This window comes from Bufo bufo, chromosome 5 (genome assembly GCF_905171765.1).
Source record: "Bufo bufo chromosome 5, aBufBuf1.1, whole genome shotgun sequence".
NCBI classification, from domain to species: Eukaryota; Metazoa; Chordata; class Amphibia; order Anura; family Bufonidae; genus Bufo; species Bufo bufo.
Window position 1 is genome coordinate 390028928 of NC_053393.1, and position 18147 is coordinate 390047074.

General features: G+C 43.0%; 1 protein-coding gene across 1 annotated transcript; it reads left to right on the forward strand.

Moving 5' to 3' along the window:
- The first annotated feature begins 761 nt into the window (after positions 1-761).
- STMND1 (stathmin domain containing 1) lies at positions 762-15972 on the forward strand. Its single transcript, XM_040433981.1, has 5 exons — positions 762-845; positions 5995-6169; positions 9904-10013; positions 12869-13003; positions 15512-15972. The coding sequence occupies exons 1-5, from the start codon at positions 762-764 to the stop codon at positions 15788-15790; spliced, it is 783 nt and encodes a 260-aa protein (XP_040289915.1). The 3' UTR covers positions 15791-15972.
- The last annotated feature ends 2175 nt before the right edge of the window (positions 15973-18147 follow it).

Consider the following 18147-nt stretch of genomic DNA (forward strand, 5'->3'; position numbering starts at 1 on the left):
TCCTACCCACACCTCTCTCCTCCCTCCTACCCACACCTCTCCCCTGCCTGCTACCCACACCTCTCCCCCCCCCTCCTACCCACACCTCTCCCCTCCCTGCTACCCACACCTCTCCCCCCCTCCTTCCTACCCACACCTCTCCCCTCCCTCCTACCCACACCTCTCCCCTCCCTCCTACCCACACCTCTCCCCTCCCTCCTACCCACACCTCTCCCCTCCCTGCTACCCACACAGCTCCTTCTCTCTGCTGCCCTAACCCTTCATCCAGGGAACATGCACCATGCTTACCTGCTCCTCTATTAACCTTCTATGCAGCCCTTGCCTCCTCCTGCTGAGACACATGCTGCATCTCTCTGTTCCCCCCACCCACCTCGGAGACCTTTTAGGAGGGGGAAGGGGGCACTATTTCACAGTCAGAGAGCTGGAGAAACTTGTCCCGGCCGTCTGATGTCTGCAGAGCGAGCTCAGTGAGCAGGGCCACCTGCTTGGCTGGGACATTAACCCCTCATGCGCCTTTTCCCTCCTCCCCCCTGCAGTCCCAGGCACCCTCGTTATTCACTTGGTCGCCACAAAGGCAAACCTGACCCGACGTCTGCACGTGGAGCCCCAGGGTGTTTGGGGGCAGGTCGCTCATCAGCAGCGTGACGTCACCTATTGTAGCAACTTGTCATGGAAACGGAGGAGTCCTTAGCAACTGGGTCGGCTGTATATATAAGAATGCAGGGCTTGGCGCGCTGGTCACATTCCCCTGCACTGTAACTATGGGATGCCAGAGCTCTAAAGTGAGGGTCGTCCAACCCACGGACGGGAGGAAAAGCGGGTGGGGACACAAGTCGGAAAGCCAGGTCAGGAGACAAATCTATAACTCATCCGATCAGACCTAGGTCATCCATGGAGATGTATCTGGCCAGCCAACACAGGTCATCCATGGATGACTATTAGATGAAGGTTGGTACACTTTATGGTAGCCTAGTACACAGTACTAGTAGCCATTTCTCTAGTGGTCACTGGGCATCATTGTGGTCCTTAGCTTACTATGAAGGTATAAAGCTGGCCTATGTACAGGTCATTGCTGGTAGCACTGGATGTATTGTCTTACCAAACATTCAAACTTACTACTTGATTTTTTGCTGTTTTTATGAACAATATTGTTGGATTTCTATGTTATAAAAGGATTTCTTACAATCAATTATTAGTAGTGAGGGCTCCAAGAATTATAGAATGTCATTATCAGCAAATTATATAAAGTGTCCTAAAATCCTGATTTTTATATATATATATATATATATATATATATATATATATATATATTCTGGCAATTACTTGCACGTTTACAGTACATCTGTATGTTTGAACATTTTGTCTATAAATGCTGAAATTGTACATAGCAGATCGGTTTCCTGCATGGATGTATATATACGTTTTTTTTATTATATCATTAAATGATATTTTGCACTAAACTGTTCATCTCTGGTCACTTAGGTCATTTCCAGGATATACAAGTGAAACTCCAAAAATTAGAATATTGTGCAAAAGTCCATTTATTTCAGTAATGCAAATTAAAAGGAATTGCATTAATGCAGCTTAAAATTAGAATTTTGTGAAAAGGTTCAATATTCTAGGCTCAAAGTCTCACACTCTAGTCAGCTATCCAGAAGCCCCCCCATCATGTGCCAGTAGCCAGAGCCCCCCCCCCCCCCCCATCATGTGCCAGTAGCCATAGCCCCCCCCCCCCTATCATGTGCCAGTAACCATAGGCCCCCCTATCATGTGCCAGTAGCCAGAGCCCCCCCCCCATCATGTGCCAGTAGCCAGAGCCCCCCCCCCATCATGTGCCAGTAACCATAGGCCCCCCCTATCATGTGCCAGTAGCCAGAGCCCCCCATCATGTGCCAGTAGCCATAGGCCCCCCCTATCATGTGCCAGTAACCATAGGCCCCCCCTATCATGTGCCAGTAGCCAGAGCCCCCCCCCCCCATCATGTGCCAGTAACCATAGGCCCCCCCTATCATGTGCCAGTAGCCAGAGCCCCCCCATCATGTGCCAGTAGCCATAGGCCCCCCCTATCATGTGCCAGTAACCATAGGCCCCCCCCTATCATGTGCCAGTAGCCAGAGCCCCCCCCATCATGTGCCAGTAGCCAGAGCCCCCCCCCCCCTCATATCAGTAGCCGCCAGTATTGTACACAAAAATCACACACAAAAAAAAAAAAGCACTTATACTTATCTCCATGTCAGCGATGCGATGCAGGCCTCTTCCGGCCTTTGTCCGGCAGTGTGCAGCTCAGGCGGTGCGATGACGTTATTACGCCGCCTGCGCCGGCCTCTGATAGGCTGCTGGCCTAGTGCCGGCAGCCTATCAGAGGAACAGGGGAGGGACACACCTCTCCCTCCCTTGCTGCACAGCCATCTGTATCGCTGTCCTGAGGACAGCGATACAGATGACTATGGAGATGAGCGCTTCCACAATGAAAGCGCTCATCTTCCTGTGCCCTGCCACCGCCGCCCCCACTTGCCGCCATGGGGGACGGGGCCCACAAAAATAATTAATTGCAGGCCGACGGGGGCCCCTAGGACTTGGGGGCAATTGCCCCCCTTGCCTTAATGGAAGCACCGGCCCTGAGCAAAGGGTACCTCAAAATTGAGATTTTGGGGTTTCATAAGCTGTAAGCCATAATCATCCAAATTGTAACAAATAAAGGCTTGAAATATCTCTTTGCATGTAATGAGTCTATCTCATATATTAGTTTCACCTTTTAATTTGCATTACTGAAATAAATTAACTTTGCACGATATTCAAATTTTTCTAATTTCACCTGTATAAGTTTTAACAAGCCTAAAATGCAAAACAAAAATTATTTTATCCTGTACTTACCAATTGTGCGCCTTTCCTTTGCTGCCAATTCCCTCCAGGTTCACATTCCTTGTTTACCTGCTGTAGATGATGTCACCAGTATGGATGGACCGTCACAGCTGTGGTCCTGAATGTCCACCATGACCATCAGGGCCTAAGGCCTCTTTCAAACAAACTATACGGATTGGCTCCAGATGCGTTCAGGGTGCGTTCAGTAAAACTCGCACCATTTTGCAAGCAAGTTTAGTCAGTTTTGTCTGCGTTTGCGTTCAGTTGTTCAGTTTTTTTCCCGCGCGAGTGCAATGCGTTTTGATACGTTTTTCACACGCGTGATAAAAAACTGAAGGTTTACAAACAACATCTCTTATCAACCATCAGTGAAAAACGCATAGCATCCGCACTTGTTTCCTGATGCAATACGTTTTTCACTGAAGCCCCATTCACTTCTATGGGGCCTGCGTTGCGTGAAAAATGCTGAATATAGAACTTGCTGCAATTCTCACGCAGAACTGATGCGTGAAAAAAAACGCTCATGTACACTGACCCATTGAAATGATTGGGTCCGGATTCAGTGCGGGTGCTATGCGTTCACGTCACGCATTGCACCCGCGCGGAAAACTCACTCGTGTGAAAGAGGCCTAAGGCCCTTTTTCCACGGGTGACAATTCAGCGCTGATGCAATGCATGAGGTGAACGTATTGCACCCGCACTGAATCCGGACCCATTCACTCTAACTTTCATTCATTCCACTTGTGCGTTGCGTGAAAATTGCAGCAAGCTCTATATTGTGAGTTTTTCACGCAACGCAGGCCCCATAGAAGTGAATGGGGCTGCGTGAAAATCGCAAGCATCCGCAAGCAAGTGCGGATGCGGTGCGATTTTCACGCATGGTTGCTAGGAGACGATCGGGACCCGATCTTTATTATTTTCCCTTATAACATGGTTATAAGGGAAAATAATAGAATTCTTAATACAGAATGCTAAGTAAATTAGCGATGAAGGGGTTAAAAAAATAAAAATGAAAAATTTAACTCGCCTCATCCACTTGTTCGCGCAGCCTGGCTTGTCGTCTTTCTTCTTCTTTGAGGACCTGGTAGGAAAAGGACCTTTGGTGACGTCACTGCGCTCATCACATGGTCCGTCACATGGTCCATCACAATGGTGATTGACCATGTGATGAGCGCAGTGACGTCACCAAAGGTCCTTTTCCTCCCAGGTCCTCAAAGAAGAAGAAAGACGACAAGCCAGGCTGCGCGAACAAGTGGATGAGGCGAGTTAAATAATTTTTTTTTTTTTTTTTAACCCCTCCATCACTATTTTACTAAGCATTCTGTATTAAGAATGCTATTATTTTCGGTTATAAGGGAAAATAATAAAATCTACACAACACCTAACCCAAACCCGAACTTCTGTGAAGAAGCCCGAGTCTGGGTACCAAACATGCCGATTTTTCTCAAGCGCGTGCAAAACGCATTAAAACGCTTTGCACTCGCGCGGAAAAATTGTGCATTTTCCCGCAACGCACCCGCATCTTGTCCGGCCCTCACACGCGACACCCATGTGAAAGAGGCCTAAAGGGAACCTGCAGCATGAAAAGGAGTGCAAAATAAATTACAATTTTAGGTCTGTTAAAGCTAATTCCTGGAAAACCCCTTTAAACGTATGACCACATGATGTATTTATAAAGGCTGCTGATTGAACTGTTCCATTCACCCTAAGTTCACACCTGAGCGTTTTACAGCGCGTTTCTACGCGCTGTAAAACGCACAACAAGGAGAAACCAATGCTTCCCTATGAGAATGGTTCTCACCTGGGCGTTTTACAGCGCGTACGATCGCGCTGTAAAACGCCCGACGCTCAAACAAGTACTTGAGTGTCTTTGGGGCATTTGTCGCGCGTTCCCGTACATAGACTTTCGGGAACGTGTGACAATGGGCGTTCGCTTGTCTCTGTATGCACGCTTGTAAACGCCCGTACAATCGCGCATACAGAGCGCTCCTTTCAGAACGCTCAGGTGTGAACCCCGTGTCAGGAGGGTTCACACATAGGCTTTTGCTGGCATTTCCTACTTTTGTGTTTTTAGTGGCTTTTTTTGTACCTGCGTTTTTTGGTGGGTCTTTTTTTACAGTAAAAACACCAGCGCCAGATGTTAGCTGAAGGTGTATGGGAAATAGATAATACAGGACACAAGTTTTATTTTGTCTATCTTGCTTCTTTTCAAAAAACGCAGCATGCTGGAGCTCTTGGTGTTTTTTCAGGCGTTTTCACATAACCTTCTCTATTGGGGAAAAATGCCATGAAAGAAAGAAAAGGATTTTAAAAATAGTGAAAAAATGAACATATTATACACAATATATTAGAAAGCTCCATATGTTTTGCTATATAGTGATTAAAGTTACATTCAACAAAAAATCTCTTTATTTAGTTTAACATGCGGAATAAAGTATCTTAAAGGGGTATTCCCATCTGGGACATTGATGGTATATCACTAGGATACACCATCAATGTCAGATAGTCGTGGGTCCCACTTCTGAAGAACGGAACTCCCGAAATTAAAGGAGAGCACACTGCACATGCGCCGCATGCCCTCCATTTATTGTAATGGACTTTTCAAAATCTTTCAAAAATAACCGAGCGAGCTCTCTCAGCTATTTCCATCAGTCCTATAGCAGTGAATGGAAAGCAAGCTAGACAGGTGCAGACATCATTCCATTCACTGCTATAGGACTGATGGAAATAGCTGAGAGAGCTCGCTCGGTTATTTTTGAAAGATTTTGAAAAGTCCATTACAATAAATGGAGGGCATGCGGCGCATGTGCGTTGTGCTCTCCTTTAATTTCGGGAGTTCCGAAAAAGAAAATCAGATAAATTGTGCATTTTCATTACTACTTTGATGAAGATCAGAGTTCAGAGTAGTTGGGAACTACATGTGGCTTCCACCCTCTCCACACTGTAGGTGGCGCTATAGATGTTATGAGGCATATCCTTTCTAGCTGAGATATATATATATATATATATAGCTGATATCACTATACGTCAGATAAATAGCTAAGAAGCTTGTTACTACTGTGTGAATACACATTGTGTAGACCTTCAGCACGTTGCTCCCTTATTGACTGGTATAACAAATCTAATTTGCAGGATGAACTGAAGTCGCAAAATAACATAACCTCCAATGCAAGAGATGGGTCTGCATTGTCTAAGGGGACACTGGATAGTGGAGTGGGTCTTGATGCTAATGGTAGTGGCAGCCATATTCCAGGAACAGTGGCAGAAACAGTGTTTTCACCAAGAAGAGCGATTGGTTTAAATAATGGTTAGTTTTATAAAGCATACCATCTATTTCTTGCTGTATGAGTGTTTTCCTTAAAGATTGTGTCCGAGTTAAAATAAATAAATAAATAAAAGATTATACTCGCCATTCCACCGCTGCCGCTCCTATTCTCCTGGCCAGGCTTTGTTTACTTGACTGCAGTGGTGACATGCCTCCTATACTGCACATGATATGATTGCTGCAGCTAATCACTGGCCTCAGTGGTCTCATGCTGTATACCACAAGGCCAGTAATTGGCTGCAGGAGTCACATGAGGTATATGGGATGGTATTGCTGCAGCAGAAAACATGACATGATAGCTGCAGAGACAGGGAGGATTGCATCGACGGAGCTTGAGCAGAGGGGTTTCAGATCAGTAAGTATACATTTCTTATAATTTTAATACTTTGCCTTGCATTTTACTTACTACTGTTTTATTGAACCTGTAATTATCCAGAAAGTCTTCTAATGGAGCACTTGCACAAAATAGTAGGTGCATGTCAATGCTGACCATAGAAGGGGTGCATATATTAGGGCTAGAGATCAGATAGATCGATAGATAGATAAGAAAGGTAGATACATAAGAGGTAGATAGATGATAGGTAGATGGCGGATAGATAGATAGATAGATAGATAGATAGATAGATAGATAGATAGATAGATAGAGTGTGGGGAGTCGCTCTGGTAGACACTTGGAAGCTGTGCAGGAAGCAGGGACACAGACAGGATAAAGTCCAAATTAAGTGGGTTTTTTTTCACACTTATCTATTTAAACATAAGCATAGCCTTAACAAATAGGCTTAAACAAACACTGCTCGGCTGAGCCAGTACCTAATACAACAAGACAGTCCCTGGCTATACGTGGGACCAGCTACCCGGCCCACAGGTACAAATGGAAAGTATCCAGTATAAGCAGGTCCCAGTACGTAGTTTACAAATCTGTCTATGTTAGCTATGGCTAACATAGACAAAACAGGCTATCAACCCTGCTTATCCTGTGTCTGGGTTAAACCCTCACTTCCCAAAGACACACCCAAGGCTTACCACACACAGTTTAAGATAGATAGAGCGATTTTGCAAGTTCTCCCACTTAGAAATCACGGAGGGGTCTGAAATTCACATTGTAGGTGCATTCCCACTCTGAGGGTCAGAATTTGAAAAAAATTAAATCAGGAAATCACATTGTATGGTTTTTAAAGAATGTATTTGTCTTGCACTGCTGAACATAAGTATTTGAACACCTGAGAAACAGCAAGAATTCTGGCTCTCAAAGACCTGTTACTGTGCCTTTAAAAAGTCCACCTCTACTCCACTTATTAATCTAACTTAGTAGCACCTGTCTGAGCTCTTTAAAGACACCTGTCCACCCCACAGTCAGTCAGACGCCAACTACTACCATGGGCAAGACCAAAGAGCTGTCAAAAGACACCAGAGACAAAATTGTGGACCTCCAGAAGGTTGGAAAGGGCTATGGGGCAATTGCCAAGCAGCTTGGTGAAAATAGATCAACTGTTGGAGCAATTGTTAGAAAATGGAATAGGCTAAAGACGACTGTCAGTCTCCCTCGGACTAGGGCTCCATGCAAGATCTCACCTCGTGGGCTATCACTGATGATAAGAAAGGTGAAGAATCAGCCCAGAACTACAAGGTTAGGAGCTGGTCAATTACATAAAGAGAGCTGGGACCACAGTTTCAAAGGTCACTGTAAGTAGAACACTACGCCGTCATGGTTTCAAATCATGCATTGCACGGAAGGTTCCCCTGCTCAAGTCATCACATGTCCAGGCCCGTATGAAGTTTGCCAATGACCATCTGGATGATTCAGAGGAGGAATGGGAGAAAGTCATGTGGTCAGATTAGACCAAAGTAGAACTTTTTAGAGTAAACTTCACTCGTCGTGTTTGGAGGAAAAAGAAGGAGTTGTATCCCAAGAACACCATCCCTACTGTGGAGCATGGGGGTGGTAACATCATGCTTTGGGGGTGCTTTTCTGCGAAGGGGACAGGACGACTGATGAATGGGTCCATTTATTGTGAGATTTTGAGCAACAACCTCCTTCCCTCAGTCAGAGCATTGAAGATGGGTCATGGCTGGGTCTTCCAACAGGACAACGACCCGAAGCACACAGCCAGGATAACCAAGCAGTGGCTCCGTAAGAAGCATATCAAGGTTCTGGAGTGGCCTAGCCAGTCTCCAGACCTAAATCCAATAGAACATCTTTGGAGGGAGCTGAAACTCCATGTTGCTCAGCGACAGCCCCGAAACCTGACAGATCTAGAGGAGATCTGTGTGGAGGAGTGGGCCAAAATCCCTGTTGCGGTGTGTGCAAACCTGGTCAAGAACTACAGGAAACGTTTGACCTCTGTAATTGCAAACAAAGGCTTCGGTACCAAATATTAACACTGATTTTCTCAGGTGTTCAAATACTTATGTTCAGCAGTGCAAGACAAATAAATTCTATAAAAATCATACAATGTGATTTCCAGATTTATTTGTTTTTTAATTCTGTCTCTTAGAGTGGGAATGTGAATTTCAAACCCCTCCATAATTTCTAAGTGGGAGAACTTGCAAAATCGCAGGGTGTTCAAATATTTCTGTTCCTCACTGTAGATAGATAGATAGATAGTGCACTATATGGGAAAACGAATTTAAGAAACGATTGATAGCGCTAGTTTTACTTTTCTATTCTTAATACAGAAGTGGTTTAGGAATGGCTGACATGTAAAGGGTTGCACACAGTAACACTGGAAACACCATTCACTGTTCACAAGACAATGTACATTGTTCCTTTATTCAAGAAGAAAAAGCTAAATATGTAATTAGACAGAACGTGAGTCCTGGTGTCCTAGCAGCCGACTAACCCCTCACCTCCCGTCACTAACCTGGAAACCTCTCAGACAATGGAGTTTTCTATTTGAATAAAGCCGTTCATGTAGTGAATGGAGATGCTTACCTGCTTGTCTACAGGGTGCCATTACCTGGATACTCAGTTACCCAGGGACCTCATAATAGTCCCATTTAACTCTATTCTATTCAGAGCTCTGTTACACCTGGATTATGTTCAGTCTAACATTAAGATTTTATAATGGTCCTTTTCTTCGCAATGTTAGTATCTGCTTGATATCAATTCCCTTTTGAAGACTTGTATTTTTGATGAAAAAACTATTATGGAGAATTTTTTTCTTCTAGCTGTGTTTTGCCATTCCTCTGTTATTCTTCCTAGAATTTTATGAATAAATTAACAACAACGTGTTGCCATTTGGGGTGTGTACCTTGACAGTCCACCGCTGGGAATAAAGGGAACGGTAACATCCAGTTGTCAACTTATGTATAAATATCTAGGAGGAATAACAGAGGAACAGCACAATGCAGAATTTGGGGAAAAATATACCGTAGAACTGTTTTTTTTACGGGAACTAGAATTATGTACTTAAACAAGTTATTAGTGGCGAAAGGGCCAGACTATAGTCAGGGACTGGAGAAGTCCATTAGGCACAAGTCATCTATTGACAGAAATATTATGTTCCATGCCGGGTGACACCCCCGCTCCTGTATTGGTGAAATTGCTCCAGTTAGAGCCCTCTGATGTCCCTGCTGCTTCCCTGTTAGTCGGTCAGTAGACAATGGGGGTCAGTAATGAAAAGTGTTTTATATTTCAGCATCTGCAGGGCTATTGTGTATCAGGTAGAAGGATCCAAACAGCGGAACATTTCTGTAATGTTTCCTCACTGTTGCAGATACAAGAGAAAGACAAACATCCTCGGATATCCTGGAGGAGCTTATGTCTCAAGGGATAATACAGAGCCAGAGTAAGGTGGTGAAGAATGGAGAAGCCTATGATGTGATGGTTAGTATATAGAGATATAATAAGTGTTGTGTATTAAGTTAGCGACGTGAAATATCAGTGCAGCACATCTGATATGGAATATTTAGGGTCACCCCAAATTTAGGCAGACGTCATGTCAAATTGTAAATTCATTCAAGCAGATAAAACTTTTTCCTATTTCTTCCCAATGTCGATAAAGCTTGCAAGGTAAATGCAAATGTATATAATCAGTGCTTTGCAAAAGTATCGAACCTCCTAACAAGGCAGCACTTGTGGTTTTAAAAACTAGTATTCTCTTTTTTTTTCATTTACCTCCCCCCAGCCAGCAGGAGAAATCCATACTTCTCGCTGCTCTGTTCCAGGTCTGTGGCCCCTTGGCTCTCTTCACTGGACTTTCGGTCCCCATCAGTCACATCCGTGGACACACATGCGCCTGGCCTCATTGGTGAAGTGTCCCAAAGCAGCTCATGACCCCATCCGAGAAGAAGTTGACAGGTGGGGAATGGAAGTCCAGTGAAGAGAAGCTGGAGCAGCGTGGACCAGGTAAGTATTCACTACTGGTACTGCTGGCTGGGGAAAAAATAAAAAATACCTGCATTGCTCATTGGGGGTGATTTTTGTTTATTCTTCCTGGCAGATTTGCGCCAGGCTGTTTAGATAAGATGATGTATGAGGACTAAAATTTTCATATGGTGTCACTTATTCTCATTGGGTTTGAGATCTGGTCCTTGACTTGGAGATTATAGAACCTTTACTATCATTGTCCTGCTGAAGGGTAAACTTTCTCCAAAGCTTTAGTTCTTAGCAGACGGAAGTGGATTGCCTTACAGTATCTCCCTGACTTTTGCACCATCCTACAGTTTCTAAGATGCCCAATCCCCAATGAGAAAAATATTCACATCGGGATGCTGCACCATCATACTTATCATATTTATAGACCCTTGCATACAATACTGTATGTGTATTTACTTAAAGGGGTTGTCCAGCCTTTTTTAAGTGATGACCTGTCCTTTTAAGTGATGGCTTGCACCCTGAACCCACGCCGATCAGCTGTTCAGTGTAGCTGCCCTGGCGCCACAGCTTGAGACAACCATAAACATTGTAGTGGAGGGAGATCGTTATAAAGCACTGCTCCCATTGTAGTCAAAGACTAACAAAACATTTTTAAAGGGTTTTTGCAGCCTTTTTTAAGTGATAGCCTATCCTCAGGAAAGGCCATCACTAGTGCCAAGCAGCTATTCACTGAGGGTTGATCTCCAGGGGTGATAGTAATAGCCTATCCTGAGGACAGGTCATGACTTAAAAAAGGCTGGACAACCCCTTTACTCTTTCACTACCAGTGCTGTACATGTGCGGCGCTGTCACGGGTGAAGTTTGCAGATAGCTGGAACTTATGAATAAACGAGCGACTGGCTTGATCCCAAACTAAGGAGCTTATAGGTGAGCCCTATAAAACCCTAAGAGCTCTCCCTGACTGCTATGCACATGCAAGGGTCTCGATGGTAGACGATTGCATGCCCATGTACCTAAGTCTGTGTAACACCTGAAAACCCTATTATAGTGAGGGGACATGACCACCGGCTCCCTGCACTTAATACGGACGGAGTCAGGGTCACCTAGAATCAAGCCAGCAAGGAAACACAATAAAGTAAAGGACTTATCTGAGCAAACAGCAGAAGCAGCCTCCAGCAGTGAACACTTCATCCAGGAACTAGTATAAACCGCAAAGTGAGGCAGTATGGGAGGGAATATAAAGGAAGACAATTAGTCTAAATAAGTGACACCTGGTAGAAGGAAAGGAGATGAGAAAGTGAAACTAAAACAAAGAACATCATACAAGAGGTAGAGAAGAACGTCTGCCAGACCTTCTCACAGAACTGACGGTGACAGGCGCTGATGCAATCCTTAAACATGGCGCCCGCTGCATGTGTGCGCGGGTGCCATAGCTGGAAGTCTCTGCTATTTCCAACAGCAAAGGCCTGCGGCTAATGTCTGTGATCTGCAATAATGCTGATCGCGGACATTACAGCATTTAGATGCCGTGATTAAGTGCGGTCACAACATCTAAACAGTGAAAAACCTGGAAGCGCATGTGGTGATTGGGGATGGCAGTATTTAATTCTAATAGGCTGGGTCTCTCTCAAGAGACCCAGCATATTAGAGCTGCAATTCCTATGTTGGCCAGCAGGTGGCAGGCCAACATAGGAAATCAGCAATCAATTTTTTTCTATAGAAATATTCAATAAAAAACAAAGTATTAGAGATTGTAGCCTCCTAAAGAGGCTACAAAAAAAAATAAAAGGAAAATAATATAAAAAAAATATAAAAATTGTAATCACCCCCTTTCCTTAGAATAAAAAAATAAATACATAAATAATAATAATGATGCAATGATAATAAAAAATAACATTTATACAAAAGTTATGGGGGTCAGAATATGGTGATGTAAAAAAAATATTTTTTTTTCAAAGGTTAGTACATTTTTTCAGTATTTAGTCATATAAAACGATGTGGTATTGTAATCGTACTGACCCAGAGAATGAAGGGAATGGGTGAGTTTTGACCGTAGAGACAAAACCCGTAAAACTGTGGAGGAATTGCGTTTTTTTTTTCCCAATTCCACCCCATTTGCAGTTTTTTCCCGCTTCCCACTACATGGTATTCCATATTAAATGGTGGCATTAGAAATGACAACTTGTCCTGCAAAAAATAAGGCCTCATATGCATATGTGAATGGAAAAATAAAAAAGTTATGGCTCAAGGAAGACAGGGAAGAAAAATGAAAACGCAAAAATTAAAATCCAGTATCCAAAGGGCTAAAGAAATTGTGTTGTGTATTTGACAGTAAATGTATTTGTTAATAACTTTTCCTGTAGGTGGACACACCAGGAAAATCATTAGGAAGGCCTCCTGCAAAACTGGAAAAACTGAAAACTATAAAGGAGAAAGACAAAAGCCTTACAAAGGAAGACATTGACGCCAAAATGAAGGCTGCAGAAGAAAGAAGAAAGGTAACAATGGTTTTGATGAAATGACATTTCATTGCTATTGGTGAAAGGTATTTGTGATACTGTAAACTTCATTGACTCTCAGCAGTTTTCACTTGCTTTTTGTTTGTTTTTTTCCAGACTGACAGCAATTATACAATAGTACACCATCATGCACTCAAATCATTAAAGGGAACTTACCACACTGAACATGGTGTCTGACCTGAAGGCATCATATCCTAGAACAGGAGGAGCTAAGCAGATTGTTATAGTTTTATGGGAAAAGATTCTGTAAAACTTGTGCTTCATATAAATGCCTGCTCATTCTGGGCTTTGAAGTCCAGGAGACAGTCCTATCAGTGATTGACAGCTATCTCTGTATACACAGTCATAGAAGGAAGGCTGTCAATCACTGAGAGGACCTCCTCCTTGACTTCGAAGCCCAGAATGAGCAGGAATTTAAATCAATAAATTACAAGTCAGGGTACTTTTACACTTGCGGCAGAGGATTCCGGCAGGCAGTTCCGTCGCCGGAACTGCCTGCCGGATCCGTCAAACGCATGCAAACTGATGGCATTTGTCAGACGGATCAGGATCCTGATCCGTCTGACAAATGCATTAAAATGCCGGATCCGTCTCTCCGGTGTCATCTGGAAAAACGGATCCGGCATTTATTTTTTTCACATTTTTTGCGGTCTGAGCATGCGCAGACCGCAAAAAAGGATCTGTTTTGCCGAAACACTTGCGCATGGCATTAATGCATGTCAATGGGAAAAAATGCCGGATCCGGCAAGTGTTCCGGAATTTTGGACGGAGATAAAACCTCAGCATGCTGCGTTATTATCTCTGTCCTGAAAAGGCAAAGACTGAACTGAAGACCTCCTGATGCATCCTGAACTGATCAGTAATTTTCCGGTATTGAGCCCCTAGGACGGTACTCAATGCTGGAAAAGAATAACGCTTGTGTGAAAGTACCCTTATACTGAATCTTTTCCCAAAGAGGAATATATCAATCTGCTCAGCTATGCTCTATAACATGCTGCCTTCAGATTAATTAGCATTTCTATGGTGACAAGTTCCCTTTAAATAGAGAGACATAATAAAATAAAAAAACTGTTAACAGCAGTTAAAAGCTGGAAATATAGCTCCATTCATAGTGTAGTAGCCGTGCCAGGTTTCTGCAGCCCAGCTCCCATTCATTTGTTCCAATATTGATGACCTACATGACTGATTATGTAACCAAGGTTAATTGAAGGTGATGTTTCAGATTAAAGCTTCCTTCACACATATTTTTTGGGTGCTGTCTTATTTCTTCTAAAAACGCTGTGTTTGTGGAGGTATTTTGCATAGCTTTTTGCAGCATTTTAATGCCATTTTCTCTAGCACTTTAAACATCCATTGTTTTCTGCCATTTTTCCAATCCTATAGAGTTGTCTATGAGAAAAACACCAGAAACAAAGCTATACCTTCATCATGTTGCAGTTAAAAATGGTAAAAAACTCTCCAAAGCAGCGCAAAAAATCCCAGTAAAAACACTTTGTATGTAGCGCATTTCAAATTGCACTATAGACCTTAAAGGGGTTGTCCATCTGTTATTAAGTAGTGGCCTATCCTCAGGATAGGGCATCACTAGCTGATCGAGGGTCAGGCACCCTTCACCGCCGATGATCAGCTGTTCAGCTATAGCTCAAGCGCTGGAAGAGGTCAGCTCCACCTACTTGGTAGCGGACATATCTCATCACTGCAGCGCTTCTCCCATTGGCTACTTTGACTTCAGTGGGAGCAGCGTTGCAGTAAGGAGCTCATTCCACTAGATAGAGCTGTCAGTAGATAGAGCTGTCTGTTTTCCGGCGCTGGAACTATTGCCAAACAGCAGTTGTGCAACACCCCCCCCCCCCCCCCCCCCCCCCGAACATCACTTAGTAAAAGGTGGGCAACCCCTTTAAAGTAACAAAAATTTGAAAAAAAACTCCATGAAATACACCAAAATGGTAAAAACACAAAAAAGACTTTTTACCTTTGACATGATCTTTGATTATCTCTGTGGTACGGTAAGTTATACTTACCCTGTTCTCCAAAATTTCTCCACATAGAATTTGTAGAAAAAAGCAATTATAGTACACATTACAGTGTGAGTTGGTGCCTTATTAATTTACATTACAATATGAACAATGCTAGATTTTCAGTTTTGGACTGGTCCTCCAGAGGATCCTATGGTGGGCCCAGGCACTGATACCATAGTGGGCTTCAAAGGTCCAGGAAAAACCAACAACATTTGGAGCTGCCTTTGAGGCCAATCACTTGTCACTAGGGTTTAATTCTTTGAACCTATATGACTTTATTGATGTGAGCTGGGCCTTGAGAATAATTTCCACAGGTGGGCCCAAGGAGCCCCAATACTCTATATTATCTTACTATACTAGCTTGGTTTCTAATAGCCTTCCATTGACTAAGTGAAGTGAGATAATGTTGCGTTCATTGTTCACTGTGAATTGTCGGATGGGTATTAATTGTAACAATGAAATATTGCAGACAAAGGAGGAGGAACTAAAGAAAAGACTGCGTGAAAGACCAACGACTGCCAGCATAGCTCAATTACGAAGGGATGCCTCTTCAATGGCTGATGATGGACAGGAGGATGAAGACACAGCTCCAGCTGAAACCTTAGATTCCGACGCTTTGGAAAATGTAATAAGTGGACCAACTCAGAGCGCTGCAGATGAGGATAATGAAATAAATGCTGTTGAATCTGACAATACCTATAATAACCCAACGGATAAGACCAATGACAACGAAAATGATATCTTCTAACACAGGGCTTACTTTAAAGTACATGTTCTAATGCTTAAATGGTATAGACACCTTCGTGGCAATTTGTTAATGACCAAATTTTACTCATTTTGGGTTAAAAAATCATTTTTTCTTTTGTTTTTTTATTAAAAAATGTTCATACTTTTTTTTTAGACACAAGGGTCAGTCTGTTTGCAGAGTATCACTTCTCAGTCTCATCAGCTGATGGCTCATGTGAAGTTTTATCTCTGATCTCCTGACTCATTTAAACCATATTGCTATCGGTTTGAAAAGAGTTTAGCTATAATGAATATTTATGAGATCAGAGATGAGGCTTCACATGAACCATCAGCTGACAGGACTGAGAAATGATATTCTGCAAACAGACTGATTTTTAACCCTTGTATCACAAAAACAGCTGAACATTTTTAATAAATACCAATGGAAAAAATGATTGTTAGTCCAAAATGAGTAAAATGTGATCACAAAAAATTGCTCAGATTGTGCCTTTAAAGGATTTTCCAGCTTCAGCAAATTAATTTCCTAACATACTTTATGGAATAATTCCTCAAAGTCTCTTTATGTAGACATTGAAGTGGATTCTTTATTGTTTACTTTAGGGCAAAAAAAATCTTTCCTGGTCAAGTGATGATCACAAAGGTTCACGACTCATAGCAGTAAGGGTCTTTTCTCACTGAGAAAGCTCCCAGCACTAGGCCCCCATTGTGCATAGTGTTTTTTCGGTTTCCATTTGGCAGTATCCACCAAGTACTGCAGCAGTCGCATGGGCCGCAGCGGCTTCTAATTAAATTAATGAGGCGGCACTGTTTAGTGGGTATGTATTGTTAATGGCAGCAGGGTATTGAAGATGCTGCATGGCAATTAAAGAGGACCTTTCATGTTTTTTTTTTTTTTTTTGTTAAACTAAGTACCTTTACAAGCGGGGTATGCTCCACTGATGCTGCTATAACTTTTATTTTTTTCTAATGCCCCACTGTGCCCCCGTTCTGTTTTCGCACCCTATATGCTAATAGATAGCATTGGTACAGCGGGGTGGAGATGCCAGCGCTTCTCAGTGGGCGTCTATTTCTTCCTGTCTGTGGCGTAGGCCAATGACAGTGGACCATGTCACAGCCACGGGAAAAAAAACAGCTCACCTTCTCCCTGCCTATGACGAGCTCTGCTACAATTGGCCCGCGCCACAGCCAGGGAGAAGGAGATGCCCACTGAGAAGTGCTGGCATCTCCACCCTCCTGTACCGATGCTATCTATTAGCATACAGGATGCAAAAACAGAATGGGGGCACAGCAGGGCAGCCGAGGGGCGTTTGAACAAAAGAAAAGTTATAGCAGCATCAGTGGAGCATACCCTGCTTGTAAAGGTATATAGTTTAACAAAACTTTTTTTGCTAGTTTATTAGAGCTAGGCATGTATACCTGAGTTAGTCTGTCAGTGATTGTCAAAAGATCTGTAATTACCTTATAACAGCTTTCATTAATGTCCTCTGTCCCTTTCCACTGCTCCCTTAAAAGACAGTTGCTATGGCTTGTCTGTCTCTGACTAAGAAGACAGAGGGGCGGTCCTTCACACTGCATGCCTGCATTAGGCTTCAGAGTGAGGAGGCGTGTCTCTCAGCAATTCAATCTGATTGGCTGGCAGGGAGCTGCTGGCTACAGCAAGTGTGTATGGGAAGTGAGGGAAAGCAGTTTTGGCCTCAGAGAACTGGCAGAGAAGCCATCTTGAGAAGGTCCTCATATTGTAAATGTTTAAACAGCCATAACTAAGGGAAAAACTCAAGGAAAACTGTGGTATGTTAAGAAACTAAAGATTGCTTTATGCATAATGCTGCTGCAGCAGTAACATATGCTAAAATTGATTCTGTGATTAAAACATGACAGTTATACTTTAAATAAGAGGCAGCTGCGGCCTAATTGGCTGCGCAGTACTTGACTGCAGAACGCCTGTGCCCCAAACGCCCCATGAACGCATTGTGTGGCCGTAACCTAAAGACTGTACTGTTACTCTAACAAGATGGACACCTGCGTGAGCATAAATGATCAATTCTCCTGGAAGAAGCAATAAAATTCCCAATTCAATGGCTGCAAGCAGAGGTCTTAAAAGCAGCAAATGATTATTAAAATATAATAGATCATTGCAAAACCTTTCACTACATAATTTGCTGAAACTGGACAAACCTCTTTTAAGTTGAACAAAAAAAATTAAATATTGCAACATGCAATATTCTTCATCAAAAGACTGTATCACAGCTAGTGTAACATTGGAGTAGTTGCCCTTGACCACCAATCAGATCTCATCTGTTTTTCAAAGGCCTTTTAGAAAATAAGTTGTAGCCTTGGGCATGAGTAACTACTCCACTT

Bases quoted from the DNA above. Each gene is read 5' to 3' on its own strand.
- STMND1 (XM_040433981.1), top strand. From the start codon at position 762: ATGGGATGCCAGAGCTCTAAAGTGAGGGTCGTCCAACCCACGGACGGG. The intron at 10,014-12,868 runs GTTAGTATATAG...CTTTTCCTGTAG, and splicing joins GAGAAGCCTATGATGTGATG to GTGGACACACCAGGAAAATC. The intron at 13,004-15,511 runs GTAACAATGGTT...GAAATATTGCAG, and splicing joins CTGCAGAAGAAAGAAGAAAG to ACAAAGGAGGAGGAACTAAA.